The sequence below is a fragment of the Drosophila melanogaster genome, chromosome X (genome assembly GCF_000001215.4).
Source record: "Drosophila melanogaster chromosome X".
NCBI classification, from domain to species: Eukaryota; Metazoa; Arthropoda; class Insecta; order Diptera; family Drosophilidae; genus Drosophila; species Drosophila melanogaster.
In genome coordinates, this window is record NC_004354.4 from 16,560,467 (window position 1) to 16,587,319 (window position 26,853).

Sequence of the window (26,853 nt, forward strand, 5' to 3'; positions counted from 1 at the left end):
ATATAGGTAAAAACCTCATTATTGAAATTCTTGGCCACCTGTCGGTTTCGCCCCACTTACACTTACCTCTTCCTTAATTTTCGAGCAAATTCTGGACATTACTCACTCAGTCCACCACTTCTCCAGCCTTCTACTGGTGGATATGCTTCCCGGGATTAAATATGTATATGCTTATTCTGAAATTCCCCGGTGGCGAAATCGACTCAAACGAACTTTTAGAGGAAATAATAAATGTGCGCGCATTTTATTCTCAGGATAGGTACTTGTATATTTTTTTTAATGTTTTTGTATTTCTTTTTTGGTTGTTTTTGTTTTTTTTTTTTGCTTGTTCTTTTTTTTTCGTTTTTGTTAATATTAATTATGTTAATAACATTGATAATCATTTTGTTTTCATTGGGTTTCTTCATTTTGTTTTGCATTCACTTAAGGTTAAAACTTGTTGTCTGCATTTTGTTGTTGCCTTCATTTATTCTCCATCGTCTACATCTCCATTATCATCATCTTTATCTTGTAAATTAATTTGTTATCTTCCTTGGATTGCGTACAATTTTTGTCACAACGGCGCAAATTTTATGTAATTTTTGCCAGCCAGCTGCCCCTTGCAATACAGTTTATAAATTTGTTTATCCATTAACTTTGGTTTCGGTTTAATAATAAAATTGAAAATTTTTAAGAGATTTATCTAGATGTGATGTTTTCTTGTTTGTTAATTTGTTATGTTGCATTTTTAATATTATTTATTTGGTTTTTGGTTTTCCTTTCCCATCTTCCATCCATTTGTTTTTTGTTTTTCTTTAATATAAGTATATAAACTTTTTGCTTTGACAAAGTTTTTCCAACTTATATTTATCATACATGTTATATATAAATAAATGTTTAAATATATATAAAATATGCATTTAAATTGATTTATCCAAAAGGTAAAGTTTTAATTGTTTTTTGGTTTTTTCTTCACTTGGTTTTTCTTGTTTTTTTTTTGTTTTTGCTTTTCTTTGTCCATTTCTTTTTTGTTTATAATATATATTAAATTGTTTTCTTTTTCGTGTAAAGTTTTTAAAGCATTCGAGGGCAGGAAGTAGATGTTGAAAAATACATGTATCAAAAAAATTAAGGTAACGTATATAATTACATACATACATACATATGATGAAAAGGTTTTCATTCGCATTGCAATGGATGAGATGAGTGGAAACGAAAAACAAGAAATCTTCCCATTTTCTCTTTATTCTCGTTAAATTTAATAAGTGTATATACGATTATAAAAAAAAAAAACAATTGGTTAACAAAATGGCTTACTTAAAGCGACTTAAATATTTGATTGTACATAGTAGTTCAAGCTAATCGATAAACTAACAGTCTAACGGAAATTTAAAAAAAAAAACTCTAAAAACATTTATGTTCAATATGCGATTTATTCGATATCGAACTGAGTGTGGAATTGATTGTAATCGGCCATTCTAATTTTAACTTTCGGCTGAAATTTGAGTATAGTTTTTATGGGTATTTTTTTATCACGTCTTGGCTATCTTTAAATATCATTCTCTGGGTTTTGAAACCACTTAAAAAACTGCCTAGACGCGTGCTATGAAAGACTTTTCAAATCAAAATTGTTTTGTTTTTCATATCATACTAAGAGGCAGCTTTCGAAATGGTTTCAAAACTCAAGGGATTTTACAAAAACGGTGCCGAAAGTCAAGTTCGAAATAGGACCCATTCGTTTTTATATTGAAATTGTGGTTTGCTGTAGTTGGTAATTTGGTTTTAACTTTATATTCGCTTCCTCTTCTTCTCTTGTATTTCCTATTCATATATGGTGTAGTAGAAAATGTACCGATAAAAAGTGTTATTTTCCTTTGCTTTTGGTATGGTTTTCGCATTTTTGCTGGGTCCTCTTCTGAGGTCACCGAAACGACAGAGAGAAAGACATAGAGATAGAGAGAGAGAAAAGATAAAGGGTCAAGGTCGAAGTCGAGTCGGGAGTTTCACAGTGCGAGAGAGACGGAGAGAGATAGAGAGAGAGAGAGAGAGAGAGAGAGAGAAAAGAAGAGCAGGACAACAGGAGAATGGAGAGGTTAGAGCGAGAGGGGTAGTCGTTAATATAATTTTGTTTCGCTTTTGTTTAGTTCTTAGGCTTCGTGTATATAGTATAAAAGTATTTTTATATATTATTTGCTTACTCGTAATATGTTATATATTTTGGTTTTTGGTTTCTTCTCATATATGTGTATATTAATTAAATTTACTTTGGTTTTTGCATTTGCTTTTTTTATGTTAGAAGAGCGCGCTAATTTGTAATTTTGCTTTTTTCCTTTTTTTTTTATTGTGGGAACGTTGGAGGAGAGAAAAGTATTCAGTTATATGCTATACATATGTATACGGGTTGCGGTAATTTGTTAAAAAGTTCTCATTTACTTTAAAAATAATAGTAAGAGCTTGCTTGCTGTAATCCATTATTGTAATTATTGTTTATAATATTTGTATTATTCGTATTCTTGATTTTTCATTGAATCGAAATGCATAAACGTCTTGTAAATTGTTGTGTCTGTGTGTGAAACGCTTAACATTAGATCGGTTTATATTGTATATGGATATATATATATATATATATATATATATATATATATATATATGTAAATATATATAAATGTAAATCATCTGTAACCATTAACTGCTTGATGACGTAGCCGCTGATGCGCATGGGCAACCGCGCAAAGGCAAAAAACACGCGAGGAAGAAGCGGCAAGTGGAAAATGTCCAGTGGAAACGGAGCCAAAAGCATGCTTTCTTCTTGATTGGTGCTCTGCTCGCCAAGCATGCTTTCCATCACCTCGCTCGCAAAAAGCATGCGGCGTGTATTTGTTTGTGTGTGGGGTGTTCGGTTGTGTGTTTATGGGTGCCTATCAACATAACTTGAATATGTCACCGACTTTCAACTGTCCTTCTGATTGCTGCTGCACTTTTGCACATTCGCGTTCGCATTCTTCTTTTCTGTTCTTTTTGCTTTCTTGTATCATGTTCGATTAGCTGCTGCTCGCTCTACGTCTCCTTCTCTTTTCGTCTCATGCTTGGCATATGCGCACGGCTTATTGGTCAATACAAGTCGAACTATCGTAGTTAATCTCTTATTAGCAAGTTAGTAAGTCACAAAAGCTATTACTAGGCTAAAACCTTGATTGCAAAATTGAAAACCAAAGGTTTACACTCGAAATCATTTGTATTCGCAAATAAGCCGTGCGCATAATCATATAGTACCAACTTCGACCCTTAACTATTTCAAATATATATATATATATGTGTATATACGTTCTCTTAGGCGTATGTATGTATATTTGTTTATAAAGTACTTCAAATTGCTATAAGTTTGCATTTTGTATTACATGTTCTTTAAACTTTAAATTGGGTTTGTTTGTTGTCTTGTCGAAATTGAAAAATTGTTTTAAGTTTTTTTTTTTTTTGTGGTTTTGCATGCTGCACAATTGTTTGCTTTTTTTTGGTTTCAACATATTATTTTTGTTAATGGTTGTAAACGTTATTTGGTTTCATTTTCATCTTGTATAATTTAAACTTAATAGTTAATTCACATAGTTCGGTTTCTTTTCTGTTTTTGTTGTTAATGATTTTTTCCCTTAAGACTTATTGTAGAATATAATTTTTTTTTGTTTAAGAAAACGTTTCGCCTTGCCCTTTTTGGCTGCAGGCGGTTTTTTGTTTGTTTAAATTTTCATTTTATTAAATTCATTTAATTAAATTACTTAACGCTTATAGAAAAAGGTGTAGTAAACAATAATGAAGTAGAAACAACAATTTAGTTTATAAATATATATTTATGTATTTATATTATGTGTGTTGCTGATTGTGTGTGTATATGTATATATATATATATAAATAGTTTACAATAAATACAAATTATAAAAAAGATAACAAGAAATATAAAAAAATTTAAGAAATAACAAAATTCCCTTTGCACACGTTAATTACAATCTTCATTAGTTAGGCTTCGCGTTTCTATTTATTTTTTTCTGCTCTGCTCTATTCTATTCTCTTCATATCCCCCTTTGAATTCTCCACTACGTCTTCTTCTTTTTTCGACTTTAAAAAGTAACTAAAATTCCATTAAGTATAAAAAGGATTTGCACACGACCACGAGGACGAAGCAGGCGCAAATGCTGGAGGGAAACGGGGAAGAGTTTGGACAGCAGCCTATCGACGCGCCTTGAGATTCGATTATTTCGATAGGTTCGATAACGATTATTTCGATTGCTGGCAGGCTGCAGGTGGAGAAGGATGGTGGGTTGACTCAGCACTGGCGCCTGCATCGCTGCAGCCCATGCAAGTGTACTAATTATATATTCAGCTAATGACTACGACAAAGATGGCACGTATATAAAGACCACATACACAATCACCAGATGAGAGAGTGTGAGGCGACAATGGCGACGATAAACAATTACCGATAAACGATTGGCAGGGGACGATCAACTTTGAGTTGGATCATTGCCCTGCTTGTTGGTGTATTTATGTATGTTTTGCATGTTCTGTGTGTCTGTGTGTGTGTGTGTGTGTTTGTGGTGTTTGATGTTGTGTGTGCGAGAGAGAAAGAGTCGGATAGTTAGATAGATAGAGAGAGATTCAGTCGTTTCTTGTTCTTGTATTAAAATATTGTAGTAAAATATTGTTGCTGCTGTTGCTGTTGTTGTTGTAGGAAGTTGTTTTTGTTTCTATCATTTTCATTTTCATTAATTTTAATTTGTTTTTTTTTTTTATTTGTTGTTGAGAAGAAGTCGCCGCAGACGCCACACAACGAAAGTAGTAGAATTCGCCTAAGCTTTCGCTTCAGTTTAGATGCTAGATTTAGTTCTCGTTTGGTTTTGTCACTTCGTTTGGTTTGACTTTACAGAGATGAGAGATTGGTTTCCGATTCGTCTTACAATTTGTTAGCAAATAATTTAAATAACCTAATTTGCTTTTATTAAGTTTTTTTGTTTTGTTTTTTTTTTTTTTTGTTTGGTTTGCCTCTTTAAATCTTCTTCATCATCATCATCAACTTCTTCTTCATTCTTCTTCTTGAATGGGGAAATGCGCGCAACTGGCAACTGCTTCGTGTCTACTGCTTTATGGTCAACTGCTTGCCAAAAAAGACAGGCGCGCATGCGCACTTTAATACTTCTGCTTAGCTTTTACATTTGCTCTTTTGATATAACGTTGCACAAAATTTTGATATATATATATTTTTTTTTTATATATATAATTCTATAATCTTTCAACTTTATAATTAGCTTCCATTTTGGGGGGGGGGTGTTGTTGTTATGCATTTTTGCATTTAATACCAATAAGTACTCGTTAACGCTTGCTGCAATGCTGCTGCTCCGCTCTTGTTGTTGTAGTGGCTGCTGTTGCTGTTACTGTTGTTGTTGCTGTGTTGTTGTGGTGTTGGTGATGGTGGTGGTGTCTCTGCTCTTGCTCCTTACTATCCTTGATCAATTTCGCCTTCTATACTATATACGATCTTTCAATTAGTTGTGTTCTATGTCTGTATATGCCCAGTGTTTATCTTCTTTGAGCCGAACTTGAGACTATTCCTATGTTCCGAACTGTATGTGCTGACTCCCTCCCACCGTTCGCTGCTTAACTGTCGACTACCAACTGACTATGCTGCTCCTCCTCCTCCTCCTCCTCCTCCTCCTCCTCCTCCTCCTTCTCCTCCGATCCCCTGGACCAACCGGATCCCTAGAGGACCCATCGATCCGACTGACTAACTTGACTGTTACATATGTAGCTGCAGCTGTAGCTGGTGCTAACTGACTTAGAATTATCCATTGATTGAATTCGCATTTGCATTGGCCGCTGCTGCTGCCGCGGCTGACAGTGATTTCTGGCCCTCCTCCGCCGGCGAGGGCGTTGCATCCCGCCGCGGCGGCATCCGTTCGTTGACGGCATCCAGGCCCTTGGCCTCCGCGAACGAGGTAATCTTGTGATTGGGCGAGAAGCCCTGCATGGCGTTCTTGAGCGACTGCTTGCCGCCGGAGAGGGCGCCGAGGGGCAGGGCGCCCGTGGGCGTCAGTCCCTTCAGCTGCAGCACCGACTCGGACTCCTCGCGCAGCACGGAGAAGACGCGCGCCATCTTGCCAATGGCACGGATCTTGTTGCGTATCACCTCCTTGCGCAGCGCCGCCTCGTCGTCGGAGAGTGGCTCCTCGCTCTCCTCGGTCATGAGCTCGTCGTCGGAGCAGATGTTCAGCACGTTCACCAACATCTCGGTGACCTTCTCGCCCACGAAGGGTAGCGACCAGGTGAACACGTCCATGAAGTTGGGCAGCCAGTACGGGTGCGGCGAGCAGTTGAATTGCCGGATGTTCATCACGTTGTTCTCGTACTTCAGCACCGCCGCCTTGTTGTTGTACACGTCGAGATAGTTGGGCGCCGAGAAGATGGTGATCAGCGAGGGGAAGCCGGTGGTCTGGCTTTTGCGGTACATGCGGTAGCCGGCGTCCTGCGCCTCGTGCGCCCGGATGATCGACAGCAGGTTGTTGTTCTGCAGGAAGTCGCAGCAGGCGGCGTAGCTGTAGAAGTACGAGCAGCCGCGCACGGAGTTGTGCGTGTAGAAGTCCGAGTTCTTCTCGTTGCCGAAGTCCTCCAGCGGATCGGACCACAGCAGGTCGCACATGGGGCCAAAGGCGGGAGGCTCCTTGAAGCGGTCGAGCCGTCGGATGTCCTCCAGCTCGTGTATCTCCGGCGACAGACCGCCGTGCACGCAGAGGAACTGCTGGTTCATGAGCGCCGCCAGCGGCAGGCAGTCGAATGCGTCCATGCAGGCGTCGTACACGCGCTCCGAGTACTTGATCTTGCACTCCTGCTTGAAGGTGAAGTACTCGGTTAAGTGCCGGCACTCGTGGTTGCCGCGCAGCAGGAACAGCGTCTGCGGATAGGTGATCTTTAGCGACCACAAATACAGTACGCACTCGATGCTGAAGTAGCCCCGATCGACGTAGTCGCCCAGGAACAGATACTTGGTGGTCGCCGGCGAGCCCCCAATCTCGAATAGCTTCATCAGATCGTAGAACTGGCCATGGATATCGCCGCACACCGTCACCGGCGCCTCGATGTCGATCATCGTCTTTTCCGTGCGCAATAGCGTGGCGCCCTCTTGGATAATGCGCAGGGCGGCGCTCTCCTCGATCCTGCCCTCCAGGATGAAGTGCTGCTTGAGGACATCGTGCTGCGGCTTTCCGGTCCGCGCGTCGAACACATCCGCGCAGGTGAGTTTACGGCTCGGCGGAAATGCCACGCTGTCGATCACACGCTCCTTTGTCGATATTGTGCTGCGCTTGGTTGGGCTGGATGGACCGCTCGAGGTTCCAGTGCCGCCCTGACCCTGCTGCTGTGTGCCCGCCGAGCCTGCCGCTCCGCCTGATCCCGATCCCGCCGCTGTCCCCGTCGTCGCCGCGGCATTCTTGTTGTCGTGTGTGTTGTTGACATTGGCCTTTTGATTCTGCTGCTGCTGCTGCTGGGCTGCGGACTGCGACTGGCTGCTGCTGCTGTTGCTCTGCGCCGCCGGCGAAGACATGGTTGCCCGATCCTCCGACTGCCCCGCCTGCGTCCTCAACTGCTGACTGCTGCTGATTCTGGAGCTTCTGCTGGCTGCTGGTTGCTGACCTTCCCACCCGTAAGAGTTGATCACGTGTCACTGCTCCAGACGCGCCAGCTCCTGCTCCACCGCCAAATGCTGCTGCTGCTGTTGCTCCTTGTCCTTGTCTATGTCCTGATTCGTCCGTGGTATTCCCCTCTCTCACTGCTTGCTATTCCACGCGCTCTGCAATGAAAAATGTGGACGCCCAGTTAGCATTTGTATTTATATTCATGCTGGCGCACAGTACATGGCTGCTATTAAAAATAAAAGAGTCCCGACCACCAAATGTGCTAAATAGTATACATCTATACTATTTTCTTTTCATAACAAGCATATGAATCATATATAGAATAATACAAACATTATGGGTAGCTAACAGAGGAACCTCAAAATTATGCCTTTCAGATGAGCGAGATTAAAAGATTTTATCCAAATATTTGTGTAAAGCCAACTATAAGCAACATCTATTATAAAGTGCTATTATCTTGACCGCCACTGTGGTGCTCGCACACACACACACACACACACACACATTGCAATTTTGCAGGTGTGTGGGTGGCCATTTACAGTTAAACAATTGCAACGAAATTTCAGCGGTTTATTAGTCAGAAATAAGGAAATGAGGCAACTGCAACAGTAAATCAAGAACCGAATTAGATTCGAAAATTATACTATTTGTTCAAATTTCATATATGTATGTATGTATATATGTATATGTATAAGTTCTATAGTACCTGCTGAAATTACAATTGAAAAGACTAAAGATTGAGAACAAAGTGGCACATTATATGCGAAGGGTATTAATTGAAAACGTCAGAAATACATTATGTATGTTATTTATACGCATTTTAAATGTCAGTGGCTGTAATGAAACATGCTTAAAAGGGCATTGCAAATTCTGAAGGTTAAACCAAGTGACGGAAATCGTATATACATACAAAATGAACCTTCTGGGTGTTGTGTAATTATTTCAAGCTTGCATTTTGCACTTCCAGAAGCTTGAGACTAGTGACAGAATATAAAAAGTTTAAGCTACGGCCATTTCAATGTCGAACATTTGTCATTGCAAAATGATATATATTCATTCTTAGACTAGTGACGAAAGCAACAATAAACACAGAATTTGTGTTGGACTAGTAATAATGTGATTGATTATATAAACCATTCATGCAGTTTTTCAATCAAATTGAGCTGGAAACCTAACGTTTAGAGCAAACGCAACGAAACTAGTGACGAAAGCCACACGACGGGTGTCAAGTTACAGTTAATGCGAGCATGACCGAATTGGCCACTACCTGTTACCTTATTTTTTTTTCACACACTTCGACGTTTTTGGCATCGCTTTGGCTTTTTTTTTTTTTTTGATTAATTGCAGTGTTTCGCAATTGTGCATACATGCACACACAACACATTTTTGTTGGTAGCTGGCTGACTGGCTGTCATTCCTTGCACAAATGCAAATATGTGCGAATAAATTAGAAAAATAATCAACGCCGTCTGAATAAATATAGCGCTAACAATCACCGCAGCGGTTGCACAAACAGACGGATGGACAGACTAACTGACGAATAAATAGACTACAGTAACTGCGACCAGTCCGTCTGCCAGTGACGTATTGACTGACTAACTGACTGACTGACTAACTGACTGACTGACTAACTGACTGACTGACTGACTGACTGACTGACTGACTGACTGACAACTGCAGAATGTGGCCGAGTAACGCAGCAGTAGTGGCCAAAACAATAGGGCCAAAAACACGTGCGTCCTGCCGAGCGGCCATCAACCATCCGCCCCGTGGTACCGCCACATCCACACAGCTGCAAATTAAAGTCAGCTGTCGCTACCAAATTGAACAGGCGATGGAATGACGCAAAAAAATTAACCTGCCGACTGATTTTAATCCAATGCAAATCTAGTTGATTGCGTAAACGAAAAGAACGAAGTCAAACGGGAAATGGAAATTATTTAGCAAGCTAAAACTTCTAGCTTTTACTTGTTCTGCCTTTAGTTTTATCATAATCTTATTAAGAGCTAAGTTCGTACAGCTCATATCTAAGCAGAGCTGTTTAACTTTCAGTTCATAACACACAAAATGAAAAACTAAGCTGTGGTGCATTCCCAAAATCAATTACTTTCGAACAAAGTAAGTTAACGACTCAGTTTCATGTTGCTTCCTTTTATGAAAAGACATTAAAATCACTCGAAGACAATTACAACCGAAAACTGATTACAAACTTTATGGCCAACACTTTGTGCAACTTTGAAATTGACAGTAACAATGAATGTGGAATTGGCAACTGATATTAATAACAAAGTGGCTTTTATGCAAATATAAATTTGATGAAACGCACACACACATACCGAAATACTGTTGAGATGTGTGTGTGTGAGCTGATTTTTAATTATTAAACGAGTTTTGCCAATTGGAGAGGGAACAACATTTTATCATTGCCTACACAGCTAATTTCATGCATATATATTTCATTTGTTTGCCTGTTGTTAGGTTTTTATGGCTTTGCGCATATTTTTGCGTTTACACGATCGCATCAACACACCCACAACAAGGGGCTAAATGTTCGACATTCCTGGCTGAACGTGTCCCCCATCTTACACTCGACGAAATAGAAGGGTCCTCCCCTTCCAACCCGCCAAAAAAAAAAAACAAAAAACAACAGAGAATGAAAAAAAGAAAACAAAGTCGCTAGAAGACAACTGAAATTGTAGGTGAAACATCGCCATGCGGGCTAATGAAATACAACTTTTTGTTTACAAAGTCTGTGCTACTTTTCCGACGATATCAGACTGACAGTGGGCACCAGAATAAACGAACTGTCTAACATTTTTTCTTAGGTAAAAACATTGATTTTATTAACATTTTAAAACGAAAGTTATTAGTTTAGTTTATGTGTTATTAATAGAAATTACTTTGCCAATTGTTAGCTATTCGTAGAATTCGTCACTGAAATCATAAAAAAAAAATCTGCTTTTAAAAGTTTCCGCAGTAACCACAAACACCTGTTGCGATCTGTTACACATCTGGTATACATATATAGAAAAGTATATTCACATAGAATGTGTATCTTTGACGGCTTATTAAAAGGCAATTATGCGAACGTTTCGTTATTTTGTGAGTTTTTTCGAATAGCGTATTTTAGCCTTGTATTGTATTGTCTAAATTCAATTTAAATATACAGATACTACACCGCGTTTGTGTTTCTCAACGAATCTGTATAACTATCCAAACAACGCACACGCATACTCATTTGTGCAACTTGATAATTTCCACAATAGTTTCCAATCAATTAAATTAGGCAAACCACTTAGACAACAACGGCGTCGTGTTTCATTTAATACCTTAATTAATGGCTGATAAAATGTTACGGATTTTATTGAATTAATTCCGGCTGTCAGATGAGCGATATGTGCGCATTGCACTGCCATAATGGAGGGGCTCGTCCCCAATGTGCAATTTATTGTGTGCTACGTTGTACACACATTAATGTGCATAAATGGTCATGTCTTCATTTTGTACGAAGCTCGGCTCACATGTCGGCGTAATTATATAAGCACTCGTTACTGAAATCTCCCGAGTGCAATAATGTGCAGAATGTGCAACGTTGGGCGCCACAAATCGGTAACGTGCGCCCAAACGTAATTGTGCGAAAATTAAGTCAATTTCTGGTGTTTCTTGTTCGATCGCAGCCCATTTGTGATTCATTTGATCATGTTGTAAATATATACAACTGATTGTTGACCAAATGTAGAAGGTAAACCTTTGATAGATAATATGTTCTTGCTTCAAAAGCCTAATCGATTTGTTGAGTATCTCTTCACATTGATGACGTCGCTACAATTTCGGGAGGTTGACAACAACCAACAAATCGAAAACCAGCAGAGGCTTCAAATTCAAATTAGCACTCAGCCAGAGAACGGAATTAATTATTTAGTGGGCCGTATGCCATAATGTCCAATTGGTTGGAAGGGCGATGTCACGTCGGTGGTTTTGTGGCTAGCTGCGCGGTTGCTAATCGACCATTTGACGCATCAAATTGAACGCAAGCGTTTTAATGGATATGCATTGACAGTTGCAATAAATTTGCGCCATAGTTATTAACCTCAATTTTAATGCAAATAAAACAGTTTGACCGCGTAATGAACACACAGCCACACATATTGCACACATGTGTTTCTGCCTCCATCGCCATGTCAATTGTAATTTGTGCTAATGTTTTTGCTCAATTTATGGCAATAAATATATATTGGCACGCGTTTATACGCCTTCATTAAAAGTGGCAAAAGTGCAAACGGTTGGCATTCAACTATAGAATATTTATAAGAAAAATATTCCCCTGCCATTGGACTTAGATGTTCAAGTTTAAGGACTTTTAAGAAGAGCACAAATAATTGGATAAATGATAATGAAAATGTTCAAGAGACTCTTAAATGGGATTTTTTAAAGTTTGAACTCAAGATTATTGTTATATTTACATGCGGCTCATAAGTTAAACTATGCTTTCATTGTTATCGCTTTTATCGTTCACTTGCTTATCGTTGCCCATGTTCTTGGATTAAACGATTATCGAAAGCATTAGTCGCTTGCACTATTCGAACTATTTTCAAATTAATGTATAATCATTTGATCTTGACATTCGTCGATAAGGTAATTGGCCTAATTTCTCGCTCTTATCGCTCACGTGCTTATCGCTGGATTTACATAAGTTGTTGGTAGCACAAATTGAATACCCACACATAATCGATCAGACTGGCGGACATTTAATGCATTTTATGCGTCTACTCCAAGCGAAGCGAAATGAACAACAGTGGAAAATAACAACACCAACTGGTAAAAACAATTTGTTCAACCCATTAACTTGGCATTTAATAGCCCACTTGGCCTCACTTATTGACGCTTTGTACAGGTGTCAGTCCTATATAGAGACAAACTTTTTTCCGGCTGGCTTTTTTTTTTTCAATTTCTCTGGTTGGTTGGTTGTTGTTATTCTCGTTCTCGTTTCGCTTCTTTGGCATTTACTTTTTGTTTTAGACGGACACGGACACTAGGCGGCGTTTGCGGTTTAAAATTCTCGCTGGCATTGTTCTACGGTCGGTGGTTTATATCATGCGATATAACATGTGTGCCAGGTCTGGCCATCCAAAAACAAACAAAAAAAAAAAAAAAAAAACTGCCCAACCACCCACACGTTTGTAATATTTCAACTGAAACTGAATCCATAAATTTAGCGTTCTGTATTCCCAATGTTTATCCAACAAGTAAATACATGCATGCCTGCATCTTTTGCGTTCGATTGTTTGTATCACCGTTTGCGAAAATACAATTATGCATGGGGTGTCGGTTTTAGGGTTGCCACCGTCACAATTAAAGCAGCTCTCGGCAACGTAATTAGAAAACAAAACAAACAAAAAAAAAAAAAAGGAACCGCAAATGTGTAAATATTTATTGTTGAATGCAAATCAAGCGATCCGAGCCTTTAATTAAAGCGGGCCAAGTGCTGTGTTTGCTCGAAACTATTTGCAAAATGTGGCAAAACTAATTAAAAAGTGTGTCGAATGCCAATGGCAAGAACAAAAGGCTAGACACCGAACTACATAAGCGAAACCAAATCAAACCAAGCCGAAACGAAGCGAGGCGAGGCGAAACCAAATGAAACAAAGCGAACTTAAGAGGGTCAGCAAAAAGCAGCTGTTTGCTTCCATGTTTATGTGTTTGCTTTGCGGTGTCTGGTAAAAAAAAAAAAAAAGAAGTTAAATATCAACATTCGAACCGCCGCCAACAACAATTGCTGTTTGTATTTGTGAACAATGGAGCGTTATTGAAAACAGAGCGACACGATAATAATATTTGTGTTCGATATGCAATCACAAGTGGGATACATTGAGTACTAGGTTACGTATGATGAACTATATGCTTCTGTTTATGGTTTTAGAACTCACTTAAGCCATAGAGTTTGTTAAATAGATTTGCAGTTGATGTTATATAATAGATCTTGGCATTTATACGGACGGACAAAGAGACTTACGGACACGACCAGTTCTTGGAACAAACTTTCGATTTATATTAAATACTTTGTATCGAATATTGTATACCCCACTGACTCTACTCTATGGGCTATTAGGTGGCACCTTACACCTCGAACACTGGAAGTGGAAATGGAAATGGAACACGGTCCCCACGACAGACCGACGGACAAAAGCTGACTGGCACAGCAGCCAGTGCGAAACTGTTATGCTATTCACGTTGATGTTCTTGGCTTACTTTGCATTTGCATAATTCCGCTTTCATGCGCACAAAATGGCTTAGCAATTGTTCTTATTCATTTTTATAAACAAACATTTACGTGTTATTCTTTGTTTTACGTTTTTCACTAGTATTACGCCATCCATTGTCTGTGTGTGGCATTGTTTTCCACTGGAGCACAGAGCAAACACATGAAGGAAAACGGCGTTTATAAATGGTAAATTATTCAGATAAACTGGAGGCTTTTGTCGCCTGGGCCGTAAGAATCGCGACCGAGCGTAAGAGAGGCTAATTTAAATGATTTTCCTGCACAGTGGTCGAAAAATTCTGGAACATTCGCGCCACATCCAACCATTTTCGCCTGTTGAACTACATTTCGTATAGCCCACTTGTGGGCGTGTTGCGTGTTGCCTAGTTCGCCTCAATATGGTTTTTATGCCCCCCTTCGTCTCAGTTCGTTGTTCCTGATGCCAATTAATTATAATAATTAAGTTAGAAATGCGTTGCGACTGAGCAACAGTAACAGCGGCAACACAAAACACACGATGAGACAGTACCAAAATAAGAAAAAAAAAAAAAAAAAAAAAAAACTCATAGAGCTAGCGACAAAATGGGGAAAAATGAAACTGTTTGGCTGGCACACGCAAACGAAAGCGCATTTTACGGCCGAAGCCAATTTGCCGGGCAATCCTTCGACGTTGCTATATGGCTAGAAAATGTTTGCACAAAAAACCGCAGAAGGGGAAACAACGCTCACATGAGCACACATAAATATTCATGCAATTGTTTTTCACGTTACGCAGTCGTCGACAATGATCATGTTGTATGATGATGAAGTCACGTTGTTGCCAAAACGAAACGAAAAAGCCAGGCAGCAAAAGGAGGAAAGTGTACTACGGGGGAAAAAAAAAACGTCCGAAACAAATAACCCAAAAACAAACATCTCCACCGAAAACCCCACCCCCTATCTATATGCACATGTCACCCACAAAAGAACCCACCCACAGCCCACCTCCAAAACCACACACACACACACACACACACTAGAACACATGGATACACACGACAGACTGCGCGACGAGTAAAATTTTTATTTTCACATAAATAAAAATGGAACGGAAGGAAAAAAGCGAAACACATACGGGCGTTAAAAACATATTTGTTCGAAATTTGAAGCGGATTTTTTTGTTTCATTTTTTTTCTTTTTTTTTTTTGCTTTTTTTTCCTTGCTGAACCAATACGCGGTGTCTCGTTCTGTCGCTAGCAATTATTCTACACGCTGGTCGCACGCCATTTGGCCAATTTTTACCGTTAGGGTGCAAACAGAGTGTACAGTTACCCGCGACATATAGCTCAAAGACACACACACAAACGCATGTCACAAAAAAAATGTCAAAAAAGTAAATGAAAAAAAAAAAAAACATTGGACACACGCACAGAAAAGGCTACAGTGGAAATTGGTTATAGGTGTAAATGGGCAGAAAAGAAAGCAGTATTCAATAGGGGTCCTTAATTTGCTCATAAAGGTGTCTAAAAGTAGGCAATGCAAAAACAAATTGCTTTGCTTTTTAAGCACATGTATTGCAACATGCTTTAGGCGGATTGATAGGCGATTCATGATTTTAATTGGATTCTTTTCAGGAATCGTTAATAAACATAACATAATATTAAGATAACCACTGCTCCCACAGAATGATAAATAGCAATCAATAATAGCATATGTATGTATGTATAACAGGACATACTGATGCTAAGCTATCTTGACCCAGATTTGAAATTCGTCTTAACTTTTTGCGAAATTAATATACTGTCACTATATTCTACAAGTACAAGTACCGGCTACACAAATTATAAATGCCAATTCAAAACTAGCTGCAAATTTATAATAGCATCATAATTTCGGACACAAACATGTGGCACACACAATCAGTGGCATTAGAGAACTAGCTTTCGCTTTTAAGCTACACACATCTTCACGATATATTGTTCAGTTGAATGCTTAACTTAATTTATTGTTTCTAAAGAGCGAGCAAAAAAAAAGGGGACACCAAAACCAAAAAAAAAAACGAAGAAAACCAAGTCCAAATCAACGCCTCGCACTTCTTGGTGTCCGTTTGATTGACAGTTCTCGGCATCTCGACTTCCCCTCGATGCCACCGATCTTACCCACCCAAAGATCCCAACGCCCCCCATTCATCTTATAAACTAAGCCCCCAAGATCCCCCTATGCACCCCGCCCCTCTGCGGCTGCCTGCCCCAATAACTCAAGTACTTTTTTTTCACTTTCAGCGATTTTTCATATCCTATGAGTGTGTGTGTGTGTGTGTGCATGTATGAGTATTTGTACATATGTATATATGTATTGTTTGTTTGGTGCATGAAAATTGTCGCACAGCGAGATTATTTTCGGCAAATTGTATTCTACTGGCTGTACTGTGCTGTGCTGCTCTGTTACTGCTCGACCTAATTTTAGTGTGTGCTACGTTCTATCTGCCTTCCACCTCACTCTTGCTTTTGCTTTGCTTTTGCTTTCCACCCGGCAATTAGCATTAGTCCACTGCTTGCTGGCTGCTCAACTGGCGGCGGTTTCAAGTGTGCGTGTGCATGTGTGTGTGTGTTGGTGGGGAGTGTAGTGGGTGGGTGGTGTGCACAGGTTCAGGCGAAGGTGTGCAAAGTGGCCAGCCAGACTGCGCATGTAATTGTTTATAAATAAATCCGTCCTAATAAGCGGCAAGCGAAAGTTGCGACACAAATGAAGTTCTTAGTGCACTAATGGCCCAATCTACTCAAGCTAGTTAGCAGCAAATGTAAGTAAGCGTCGTTCGTGTGACATTTACCTTTCAGTTACACCGATTATCAAAATACATTTGCATTTTGCATAGTTAAGTGCAAACATATCAGAAATGAACACACAACTGACCGTGTCTACATGAAACTCCTCGCTGGAATTCTTAAGTAAAATAAGTAAAATGTACTGGAACTAAAAAAAAAAAAAAGAGAAACGAAAACAAGAGCATTTTAATTAAATCAAGTCATCATGCCATCCCTTTGAACTGCCACTGCTCTACTATCTACTTTGAAACTTCTCACTGAACTTCTAAGAGGAGCCGTAATGAAATAGAAAAATCAGAACGAGCATAGTTAAGTTTAATTAAATCAAATCAGCTGACCATGTCCCATGCACTCGTACTGACCCTATCCACCTTAGTCAAACCATTAATCGACTTAATCCATTTATTTACTCTAAACACCTCGACCAATATACATATGCACATAGTAGAATCTAAACCAAATATTGAACGAAAATACCTTTCCGATTGAGGGGATTTAGCACTAATATGAATTCGAACACCGCAAATGCGGCTTAAGTCGGTTCAAACAGCTGATGGGCGTATCGTGACCACATTTAAGCAATCATCCAACACACACACACACACGCACACTCGTGCAAATCTTGTAAAACGCTTGCCATAGGTGTCAACGACAGCAACAAATTACCTATAAGCTATTTAAAAGCATTAACTTTAACGAGTAGCCGTAAAATGCAACATCACGTATACGCACGCAGCAACACGCACACGCACGTCGAGCATTGGAAAGAGATGGCGAGCTGGGTTGAAGGATAGTGAGGGGGCGAAAAGGACATGTCATTGACAAAGCCAACGGAACGAGGATAAACGGCCAAGGCAACGTCATCATTGCCATTATCCTTCGTCGCACAGTGGCGGTCATAAAAACTGCAACAGCTTAGCCAAATTTTCTTCTTTCACTAGTTTTTTTCATCATTTTTTCCTCTGCTTTCTTTCTCAGACATTTTTTTTTTTTTTGGTTAGTTGCCCGCTTTGTGTGTGCAAATTTATGCAAAGCAGCTAGCAAAACAAAAACAAAGCCAGCGAACAAAACCAAAGCAACCGCCTTTGTTGTTGGCTAACGGCATTGTTTGCATGCTGAGTGCACTCACACAATCAAAGCGAAGGGAGGCCAAAAGGAAAAGTAGCTCCGCCACTCGATGACCAAGAGCTGAGCACAAAATCAAGCGGCATGACCAAAACATGTACGAAAAATGGCACCGAGAAAGCAGGAATGCGACTTCTTAATACCCTTTGGGATCTAGGAAACAGTACACACATACATACAAACATCGTTTTAAAGGCGAGAGGAAAGAGCACTCTTTAAACAAATTGTTGGAATATTAGCACTACATTTGTGGGGCTCAGAAAATATAAAAACAAAGTGGAAATATTATATACAGAAATACAGAATACCACTTGGTAACAATAGGCTATATTAACACTCATATTGAGGATAATCCATTAAACCATAATAAATGTTAACGGCCAAACATAATCGGAAAGAGCATCAAAATGAGTGTAACAACAACACTCAGCAAAGTTTCCGTCATACAGCATAAAATACTTTGGCCAACAACTTTGCAAAATGCTGCCAACAAAAAAGGTTAAGTAGCACAAACGCAAAGCACGGAAAAGCAGCAACACCAACAGTAGGCGAACAAAAACAACAGCAACAGAAACAAGGAAGCAACTTTTCACTATGCACTCGAACGGGGCAAAAAACCCACAATAGACGAAGGCCAACACGAATACCCTTCCTAATCTGCTCAAATATTCAACTTTTGTAGACAAAAATGCCTTATTTCCGGTTTAAAAAATGGTTATCAAACTTGAAAAGCATGATTATAGATGTTTTTAGGATTAAAGTTCAGATTCATGTAAATGACTGCTTTTGAAATGTGGAAACTTATTCTTAGAATACATTTGTAGTTTTTTATTTCATGATTATGGGTTGTCAACATGGTACCGCTGGTTTCCATTTATGACAAATTCTTAAAACTCGTCCTTAAAAATTTGTTAATAGAATCTTTACTGTTTGTTTGAGTATTACTTGATTTAAGGTGCTGCGAAGGGTTAATTTCGGAAAAGTAAGTAGCATAATCTTTAACCTGGTTTCCCTTTGTTCGAAATTCTCGACACACTCACACATACACATACACATACACAAATACACGCACGCACACACACAATGAGCCCCAGAACGGAATTCCCCAAGTGGTTTTTGTTGTTTCATTCATTCGCGTTGCGGTTTTTACGACCGCCAGTGTATGTGTGCAAAAGTAACTGTAACGAAGCTCCGGGAGAGTGCGTTTAAAGAATACGAAAGGGATGGGCGGGGAGAGGGTAGAAAGAGGGGGCGCGAAAGGTAACGGAAACAGGAGCAGGAGCAGGAGCAGCTGTTTAAAGTGCGAGGCTGAAAGCGAAAGGGCGAAACAAAAGCCAGCAGAGGGAAAACACACATACACACACACACACACACACACTCAGCTGGAGATGAAGGAAGGATGGGAAAAAGTCGCTTTTGAATATTTAATATTTATAACTTGAGCAACGAACCGAGAGATGATTTATATCCCCACCGGAAGCTAATCTCGAGTTGGTCTAACTGGGACGAAGGAGAGGGCTAAAAAGAGAGATAGACAGAGACAGAGAAAGAGAAAGAGAGAGAGAGAGAAGGAGAGAGAGCAGGACAGCGGAGCTTTTGATGGCGCAGCCATAACGCGGTTTGAGGTTATGTGCGGTGGGTTGGCCGAGCATATAATGCTAAAATATGACACACCGTGCCCACTGCTCACACGGAAAGAAAAGCTATGCTGACAAGTGCGCAGGTCAATTAAATAATTACATTTCAACAGAAATCACTGTGGTATTAAAATCACCAATAAATTTCTCTCAAACAATGGAGCAGTACTTCTTAAATCCGAATTCACTGCGGAAGATGCCCTTAATGCCAACTTTTATTATTATTATTATTTGCATCATAATGGTATTAAAGTATTGAAATTAGTATTGCTTTGCTATTAAAAAGGTATTATTAAAAATGTTTTTAATTTCTTCTTAATATTCCTGAATTTGATCACAATAAGCAAATGTTTCTTTCCGTGCATCTCTTATTATTATGTATCTGTGTCTGTTTGTGTGTATACGGAGTTTAAAGCATGTTGCACCAAAAATCCAAATAAGTATGCTTTATCGATTCCCCAGCACAGTGACACACAGCACACACACACACACACAAACCCACCCGCCAACACACTCATACAAATGTTGAAATCCAATAAGACCAAAGAAGCGAGCGGATTTGGTTGGGATTCAGCTTAATTTCGTTGCCGTTGCGCTGGCAAGAGGGTTATAAGGGTTTCCGTGGGGCCACCAAGGGGTGATTGCCTGGGTCCTGGGCTCTGTTCTGCTATGCTATGCTCTGAGTCCTGAGTCCTGTATCTTCCTCCATTTCGACTGCTTCCTCCTGCAAAAAGTCAACCCTGACCGCCGTTGAGGCGCATGCACGAACAGAGAGATACGATACAGGCGCATTTGGAGCCTCGCAGCGAAAAGAATGAAAAAACACACACGCACGCACGCCCATGATCAGGATAACAAACGTACGCAGTCACTCAGTTAGTCGGTCATTATGACGAAAACGATGTGGATGTGGATGCCTATGCCACCCACTGTTCCTGCCTCTGTTTCCTCTGTTGCTTCTGATTCTGTTTCTGCCTCGGCCACTGCCTCTGCTACTCCTGTCTGTGTGTCCTGTGAGTCCTGTTGCTGGCACACAAGCAAAAGAACAACAGGACCACAGGGTGGCATCGGGAAAAACAGCAACAACGGCACACCAATAAAAATGACAACAATGCAACGTTGTCCTCGTGAGAGGAAAACACCGAAAAGCTTAAACAAAAATAAACGTGATGGGTAGCTACGAACGTGTGATGTTTGATAGGATAACAATATTCTACCTTCGAAAGTTTAAGAAATGTTAGTAAAGTAACCAATTTAAACTAAACAATTTTTCCTTTTGTGACACAATTTACAATAAATTGATTAAAAATATTATCAGTTGAACTTAATAACACTATCGTTACTTTCGACGATTTTTGATTGATTTTACAGACTGTGCCGCCTTTAATTTCTGTATTGTACTTGCTCAAATTTCATTTCCCAAATTACTCGATTTATGATTGAGCAAATAATTGCTTTTTGATTACGGGCGAAAATTTGAATTGCTACCCGAAAGTTGAATTTTAATTTGGGCACTTCATAAAGGCCAACGTGAGTTTCCTTTTATGTTTATTTTGGTTAGTGCCTTTTCCTCTTCCGACTTTCATCAGCACGCATCCTTTTTCTTGGGCCCGAAACGTCATCTGCAGCAGAAGAGGATGCGAAGGATGAAGCGCAGAAACGGCAACGAATGCCAAGTACAATGGGTCACAACGGGGTTGGTTGGTGTAAAAAAGAAATGCTGATGTCATTGAAAACAAGGAAATAATAAAAGGCAGCCGGAGGTGTCGAGAATCAGGCGGCCGCATATGAGTTAATACGAGTTAAACATACACTGAGCCCATAACATTACCGTTGACTGTTACGGTAACAGTGGTCCGGGTTCAACTACCACAGCTGCCCAACTATTTTGTAATAGAGTTTTCAGTTTAAGTAAATCAGCTGAAGATTCAGCTGTTTATCTGTCATAGGGGTAACAATTTTTTTTGCCAATTTTTTCCTGTGCAAAAAGCTCTTCTTTTGATGAGGAAGTGCAGACCGTTAAATATTTATGGATATTTTATAGAGGTGCGCGCTTGAAAACATTGCTTAAACTCAAACCAACGAGCGTTGCGAAATCAAGGCTCAATGTTTGAGTTTATCACGCCCACCGTGCGATGACGTTTGGGTGAAACAGAGATAGCGGGAGTGGGAGAGAGAGAAATGAGCAGGTGGCGTTAGAGGGAGTGAGAGTGGGAGTGGGAGTGGGAGAAGACGAGGACGTGGACGAGGACGAGGGAGAAACTGTGCCCGTGCCTGTGTGCTCCTATATACACACACATACACCTACACACACACATGTACTATCTGTGTGAGCTTAGGCTTTGGCTTTAGCTCAGGCGATTTGTTGCGTGCGCTGCCGCTGCCTCTGTCAGCGTCGACGCCAGCAGAGTTGCCGTGTTGCTTTTTACTTTTTGCGAGCTTTTCCTTTTTGCCTGCGCCTCTGCTAACACACACAACCACCAGCACACCCACACAAGTCAAGCAGAGCGAAACGCAGGGATGTGTGTGTGTGTGTGTGTGTTTGCAGCACTACACTAAAAGTCAATTGACCCGAAACTGTTGGGGATAACTGTATATATGTACATACAGCTGTGTTCACAACAATAACACTGCTCTACCTCCCTTCAACTTCAAAGAAATCTTTTGTGGCGTTATCCGTTTTCGTTTAGAAAGCAAAATTAAAGAAGCGAAATATTCGTTTAAAAAACGAAATTATTAAGAAAATTATTAAATTTCCCAGATTTAAGATATATTAATCGATTCTAATTGATTGACTGATAAAATGGATTTCGCATTATCCTACCTCTCGTATACGTAATTTTTTCCGCTGGCCTACTATGCGTATACTTCATTTTTAATTCATCTTTCTAATAAAATGCTAATAAAATCTTTTTGAAAGAAAAATGGGGAGACAAAAAACAAATTGCCTCGATTAATTTTCATTGCGAATTTATAGTTCAAATTAAATAATGGTACTCAAATTCCTTGTTATCATGCACATAGTTGTACATACAGAACATACATATATTAAACGTACGCCTGTGCAGTGCCAACAAAAATATTGACATTCCGTGGCAAACAAACGTTACTTTAAACTTAACTCAAAATGCAAATGGGTTAAATTAATATTTAATCAGCATTCCGAAAATTAATAAAAAGGCGTTCGTTCACGCAATCCAGGTCAAATGCACGTTTCTTCTTATAAATAATTATTTAAAAAAAACGAAGATGGAAATAACATCTTGCGGAATTTCAAGCATTGTTAAACAAGCTACGCATGAAATGCAATGTTTTTTTTGCGCATTTTAACAGTGCTCTATGCTGAATACTTGCTCTTTTTAAATTAGTCAGAAATGGTGTAGCAGCATTCGATTTGATTTCTTTTGTGTTAAAATGCATTTAGGTTGATAGTTTGATTTAATTATTGTGCGTACGAAAAAGTGAAGCTCTTTCATTTGTGGAATGCAGGCCAAAGTCAAATATTTTTGCCTTTTAATTTCAGTAAAAAATGACATGAACAAGCTTTTTAGGTGCGATACATTGGAATTTCTACTCTTTTTGTTTGAGTTTGAATGAAACAACTAAATAAATTCCCCTGTTGATTAAAGCATATAAACTTTAAAACTTTAGGGTTTATTTGCAGCAGCGAGCTTTATCTTGACCATTTCAATTGCCTTAAAGTTTACGTACTGACGTTATTGGCCAATGATTTTTTGTTGTTGACATTTTTTTGCAGCTTAAATGGCCATCGTTATATTTTTTTAAGTGCAACAGGGCAAACTGCAAGCGACTTGACTTGATATTCCTATTCACGGAAGATTTCCACCGAGCATTCTGTGTGCTTTTCTAGGTATTCCGATTCGTGTTGTTATGCTCGCGTTCCTATTTTTGCGTTTGAAAAATAACATAGAAAAAACTCTCTGTACTTCTAATAGTTTCTTCTGCCTTTTTTTTTCGCTATTATTAGCGCAATTTGTGTGTGCGAAAAGAGAAAAGAACAAAAAAAAACAAGAAAATCACACCGACTGAGCAACTTTTGTGTGTTTGTTATTCGCTTTGAAAATTCTGTGTGTTGGCGGCTTCCTTACTATTCAATTCTATCTATGCTTTGTAGTTTCTTATTTATTTTTATGTTTCGTATTTTAAATTTTTTTTTTTTGCCTCATTTCTCGCCGCTCGTTTCAATTGTATTCCATGCGATTTTCTATGTGGTTCTGGGCCGTCTGTGGCCATTCGAGTGACTCATTTCCCATTGGCCATTCCCACGCAGCCTCTGGTAACCACTTTCAGCAATTGTCGCCCAGCTAATTGCTCGAAAAAAGTGCCAACATGCACATCCATCTATTTCACCTACGAATTGCACCTGCTTGTCGCTTGTGCTCGTAATTAACTGGCAAATGTTAACCGATGGCCGATTAGCTGTCAAACTGCATATTTGCATAGCTAATCACTCAATCGGTCGCCCATTCAATTGGTGCATTTTAAAATGACAGAAACGTAACTCGGAGTCGAAACAAAATGCCCTCCATAGATAGCATTTAAATGGCGTTCATGTTTATGCGGAGGCATTCGGGCATTTCTGGGCAAAAAAAAAAAACTAAACAGCCCACGCTGCGTTTTAATATAAGCACCTTCTGTTCTACTGAAAACGATCGATTGAAAAACACTGGCAAGCATTAATATTCAGTGGTCTAAACATTTAGGCTCTCATCTTCCTGGCATAAAACAATTTTCAGTTGGAGATTTGAACATTTTTCAAATAAAATTAAATATATTCAATATATAAACAATTTGCTGTCGCTCTAAATCAACTTTATGGGCTACTTTTGAAAAATTAGAAATTGAATGGACGCCATAAATATATTGCAGTTAATATTGGATTACCGTAGAATTTAACAGCGTATAATATCAACAGTTCAACTTCTTATGAAGCTCAAGTTATTTACTTTTGTTGGCTACCTTGCTTAAATTTCGTTGCGATTCAGATTAAAAGTATTAGAAATTCACGAATTTCTTGACGCATGAACGTGGTGTTATCAGCATTTGCTCTTTAATTACGAGGGGATGGAAATTCGGAATTCGAAATACGAAATACGAAATATGGAGTGGCGGAACGTCAATTGCGAATCGCTTCGATTGGAACGCCGATGGAGCAATTATTGGATGATTGCATTGGACGGACGCCCCGCAATTATTAATGAATTGCAGCAGTTTTCCCGGCAGCAGCTCGCCACTTGGCACCTTCTGGCCGCTTCTCGTGGGATTTCGGGCAGCTCGAGAGGAATGCAGGCAGGAATGCAGTGAACTTTTCCTTTATATTTATTTTGGGGAGGGTGGCTCGCGGGATGTTGGGGCAGCAAGGGGATCCTGGGGAATGGGGAATACGGAATAAGGAATAAGGAGCAAAAGTGACGAGATGAGCCAGGGACCTTGGGTCTAAGCTCTCGGAACGAAAACACGCGCACAGTGGAACCTTGTGGCATGTCCCTGGAGTTAAGAGCTCAGGAGTCGAAGGACAACAAAATACGCAAGGAGGCTACAGAGAGAAAGAGGCACAGAGGCAGCAAGAGAGAGCGAGAGAGATCTGGGAAACAAAAAGAGAGAGCGCCAAATTGGACAAACAAATTTCAAAGAAACGCACAGAAAGAAACACAGTTTTTATGAAACAAATTGATGTTTCATAGATAAATAGTTTCTTATCGTTTGGCATATAGAATATGCGATTAACTTTTCTGCTTAACTTTCCAATTTGATAGAGACAAAATATAATGGCCAAACGAGTTATTTGAGACTTTTTAATACCATTTATTTCAAATATATCATTTAACGAAATATGAAGCTAAAATGGTTGAAATACTTTAATTAATTATAATATATTTCTGACTGTGCATTCAACGTCGGCAGAGACTGCGCAGCAGCAGAGCTGGCAAAAAACAGTAAAAAAAAAGGAGAAAAAACAGAACAGAAACATACACATACACACACACACACACATTGAGAAAAGCGAAGGAAGAACCGTTATGTGCTGCTGCTACAGCATGAAAATTTCGTAGCTTTTGGTGTCCTGCCACTCACACACACTAGCACACAGACGCAGGACGAGGAGAGCCGTAATTTACGTGCGGCTCTCTTCGAGAAAATCTCTTGTTTGCACACACACACACACATAGGCACACACGAAAGTTTTCTTGTTGAATTTTACTGATATTTCCATTCCATCAGTTGCCTTTGGCAGCCTTTTTCGGTTATAATTATTCTTGTTTCACTTGTTCTTGCTGTTTTTTGCACACGAAAAAAATTTGTTTGTTGGGGATGTATGTACGTACAGCTTCAGCTGAAATTTCATCGCTTTTCATCACACACACCAAAGATGACTAATAAGAGAAAAAATGTTGCCTATGTATACATATATAATGTACACCCACACACACACATGTGCTGTGTGTATCATGTTATTTTACCCGTTGCACTCGCGTATTTTCGCTGTTGTTTTTCCTTCTTTTTTTTCGGGCCCAAAAATCGACAGGAAAATTAATTGAAACGGGCATGGGCGGACATTGACATTGCGCTTTTTTTTCCTCCTTTTTATTTCATATTTTGTATTTTTTTTGCCCGTTTAATGCAATTAATGTATGTATGCACACACAACAAAAAAAAACATTTCACGTCTTGGCCCGTTCTTATTGGAATATGTACACATACAGCTGTATGTATGCATATGTATATCGGTATATGTATATGCGCGCGTGTGGCTGGGCATGTGTGCGTGTGTTTGTTGGTGGTTTGAAACTGCTCCAAGCCTCCCATTTGCGTCTGTGTGCGTGCGTGTGTTGCACAATTGTATGGGGGCGGGGCGGTCGAGGATGTTGGGGGAGGGGTTCAGGGGGCAGGATGATGGAGGAGGATGAGAAGTAGAAAATAGCACGAGAAAAAAAACAGTGACTGCTTGCAATTTACCTTAACTTCGTTTTGCTTTTAGCTCGAAATTTTCACACTCGACGGTTTAAGCTTTTGTTTTTTCGCTATTCGCAATTCGTGTTAAACTTTTTACTTAATTTTTGTGTGTGTGTTGACGGAGCGCGTTCGAAATGCACACGGATATCTGATTTATACGGGAGATTAATAAAAAGTGCACGCGCGCAGCAGGGCAAATCGCAAATGTTGCACTCGATAACACGCTCGTTCGTTTTCCTTTCTTATAAGAAATCGATAGAGGCGTGATTTGTCTGGGCTTATCGAGGAGCGATTCCGATTGGACTGAATGCGGTGCGGTGTGACCGTTTCGCGGTGTATGGAAATATGAAAACTCTCAGTTGGATATAATATAATAGGGATGGAACAAAAAGCAACTA

General features: G+C 39.6%; 1 protein-coding gene across 4 annotated transcripts; it reads right to left on the bottom strand.

Moving 5' to 3' along the window:
• Positions 1 to 217: 217 nt before the first annotated feature.
• Positions 218 to 26,706, bottom strand: CanA-14F (Calcineurin A at 14F). 4 transcript variants are annotated; one of them, NM_001258788.2, is made up of 2 exons: positions 25,828 to 26,199; positions 218 to 7,810 (listed from the first exon to the last, which is right to left on the bottom strand). In NM_001258788.2, the coding sequence occupies exon 2, from the start codon at positions 7,562 to 7,564 to the stop codon at positions 5,810 to 5,812; it is 1,755 nt and encodes a 584-aa protein (NP_001245717.1). In that variant the 5' UTR covers positions 7,565 to 7,810; positions 25,828 to 26,199; the 3' UTR covers positions 218 to 5,809. The 4 variants fall into 4 exon arrangements, with proteins under 4 accessions (NP_001245717.1, NP_727986.2, NP_001259622.1 ...); NM_167524.3 differs by having other exon boundaries at positions 1,211 to 7,810; positions 25,963 to 26,199; NM_001272693.2 differs by lacking the exon at positions 25,828 to 26,199 and adding an exon at positions 8,930 to 8,974 and having other exon boundaries at positions 3,849 to 7,810.
• Between the last annotated feature and the right edge of the window lie 147 nt (positions 26,707 to 26,853).

Coding starts and splice junctions, on each gene's coding strand:
- CanA-14F (NM_001258788.2), bottom strand. CDS start 7,564: ATGTCTTCGCCGGCGGCGCAGAGCAACAGCAGCAGCAGCCAGTCGCAG.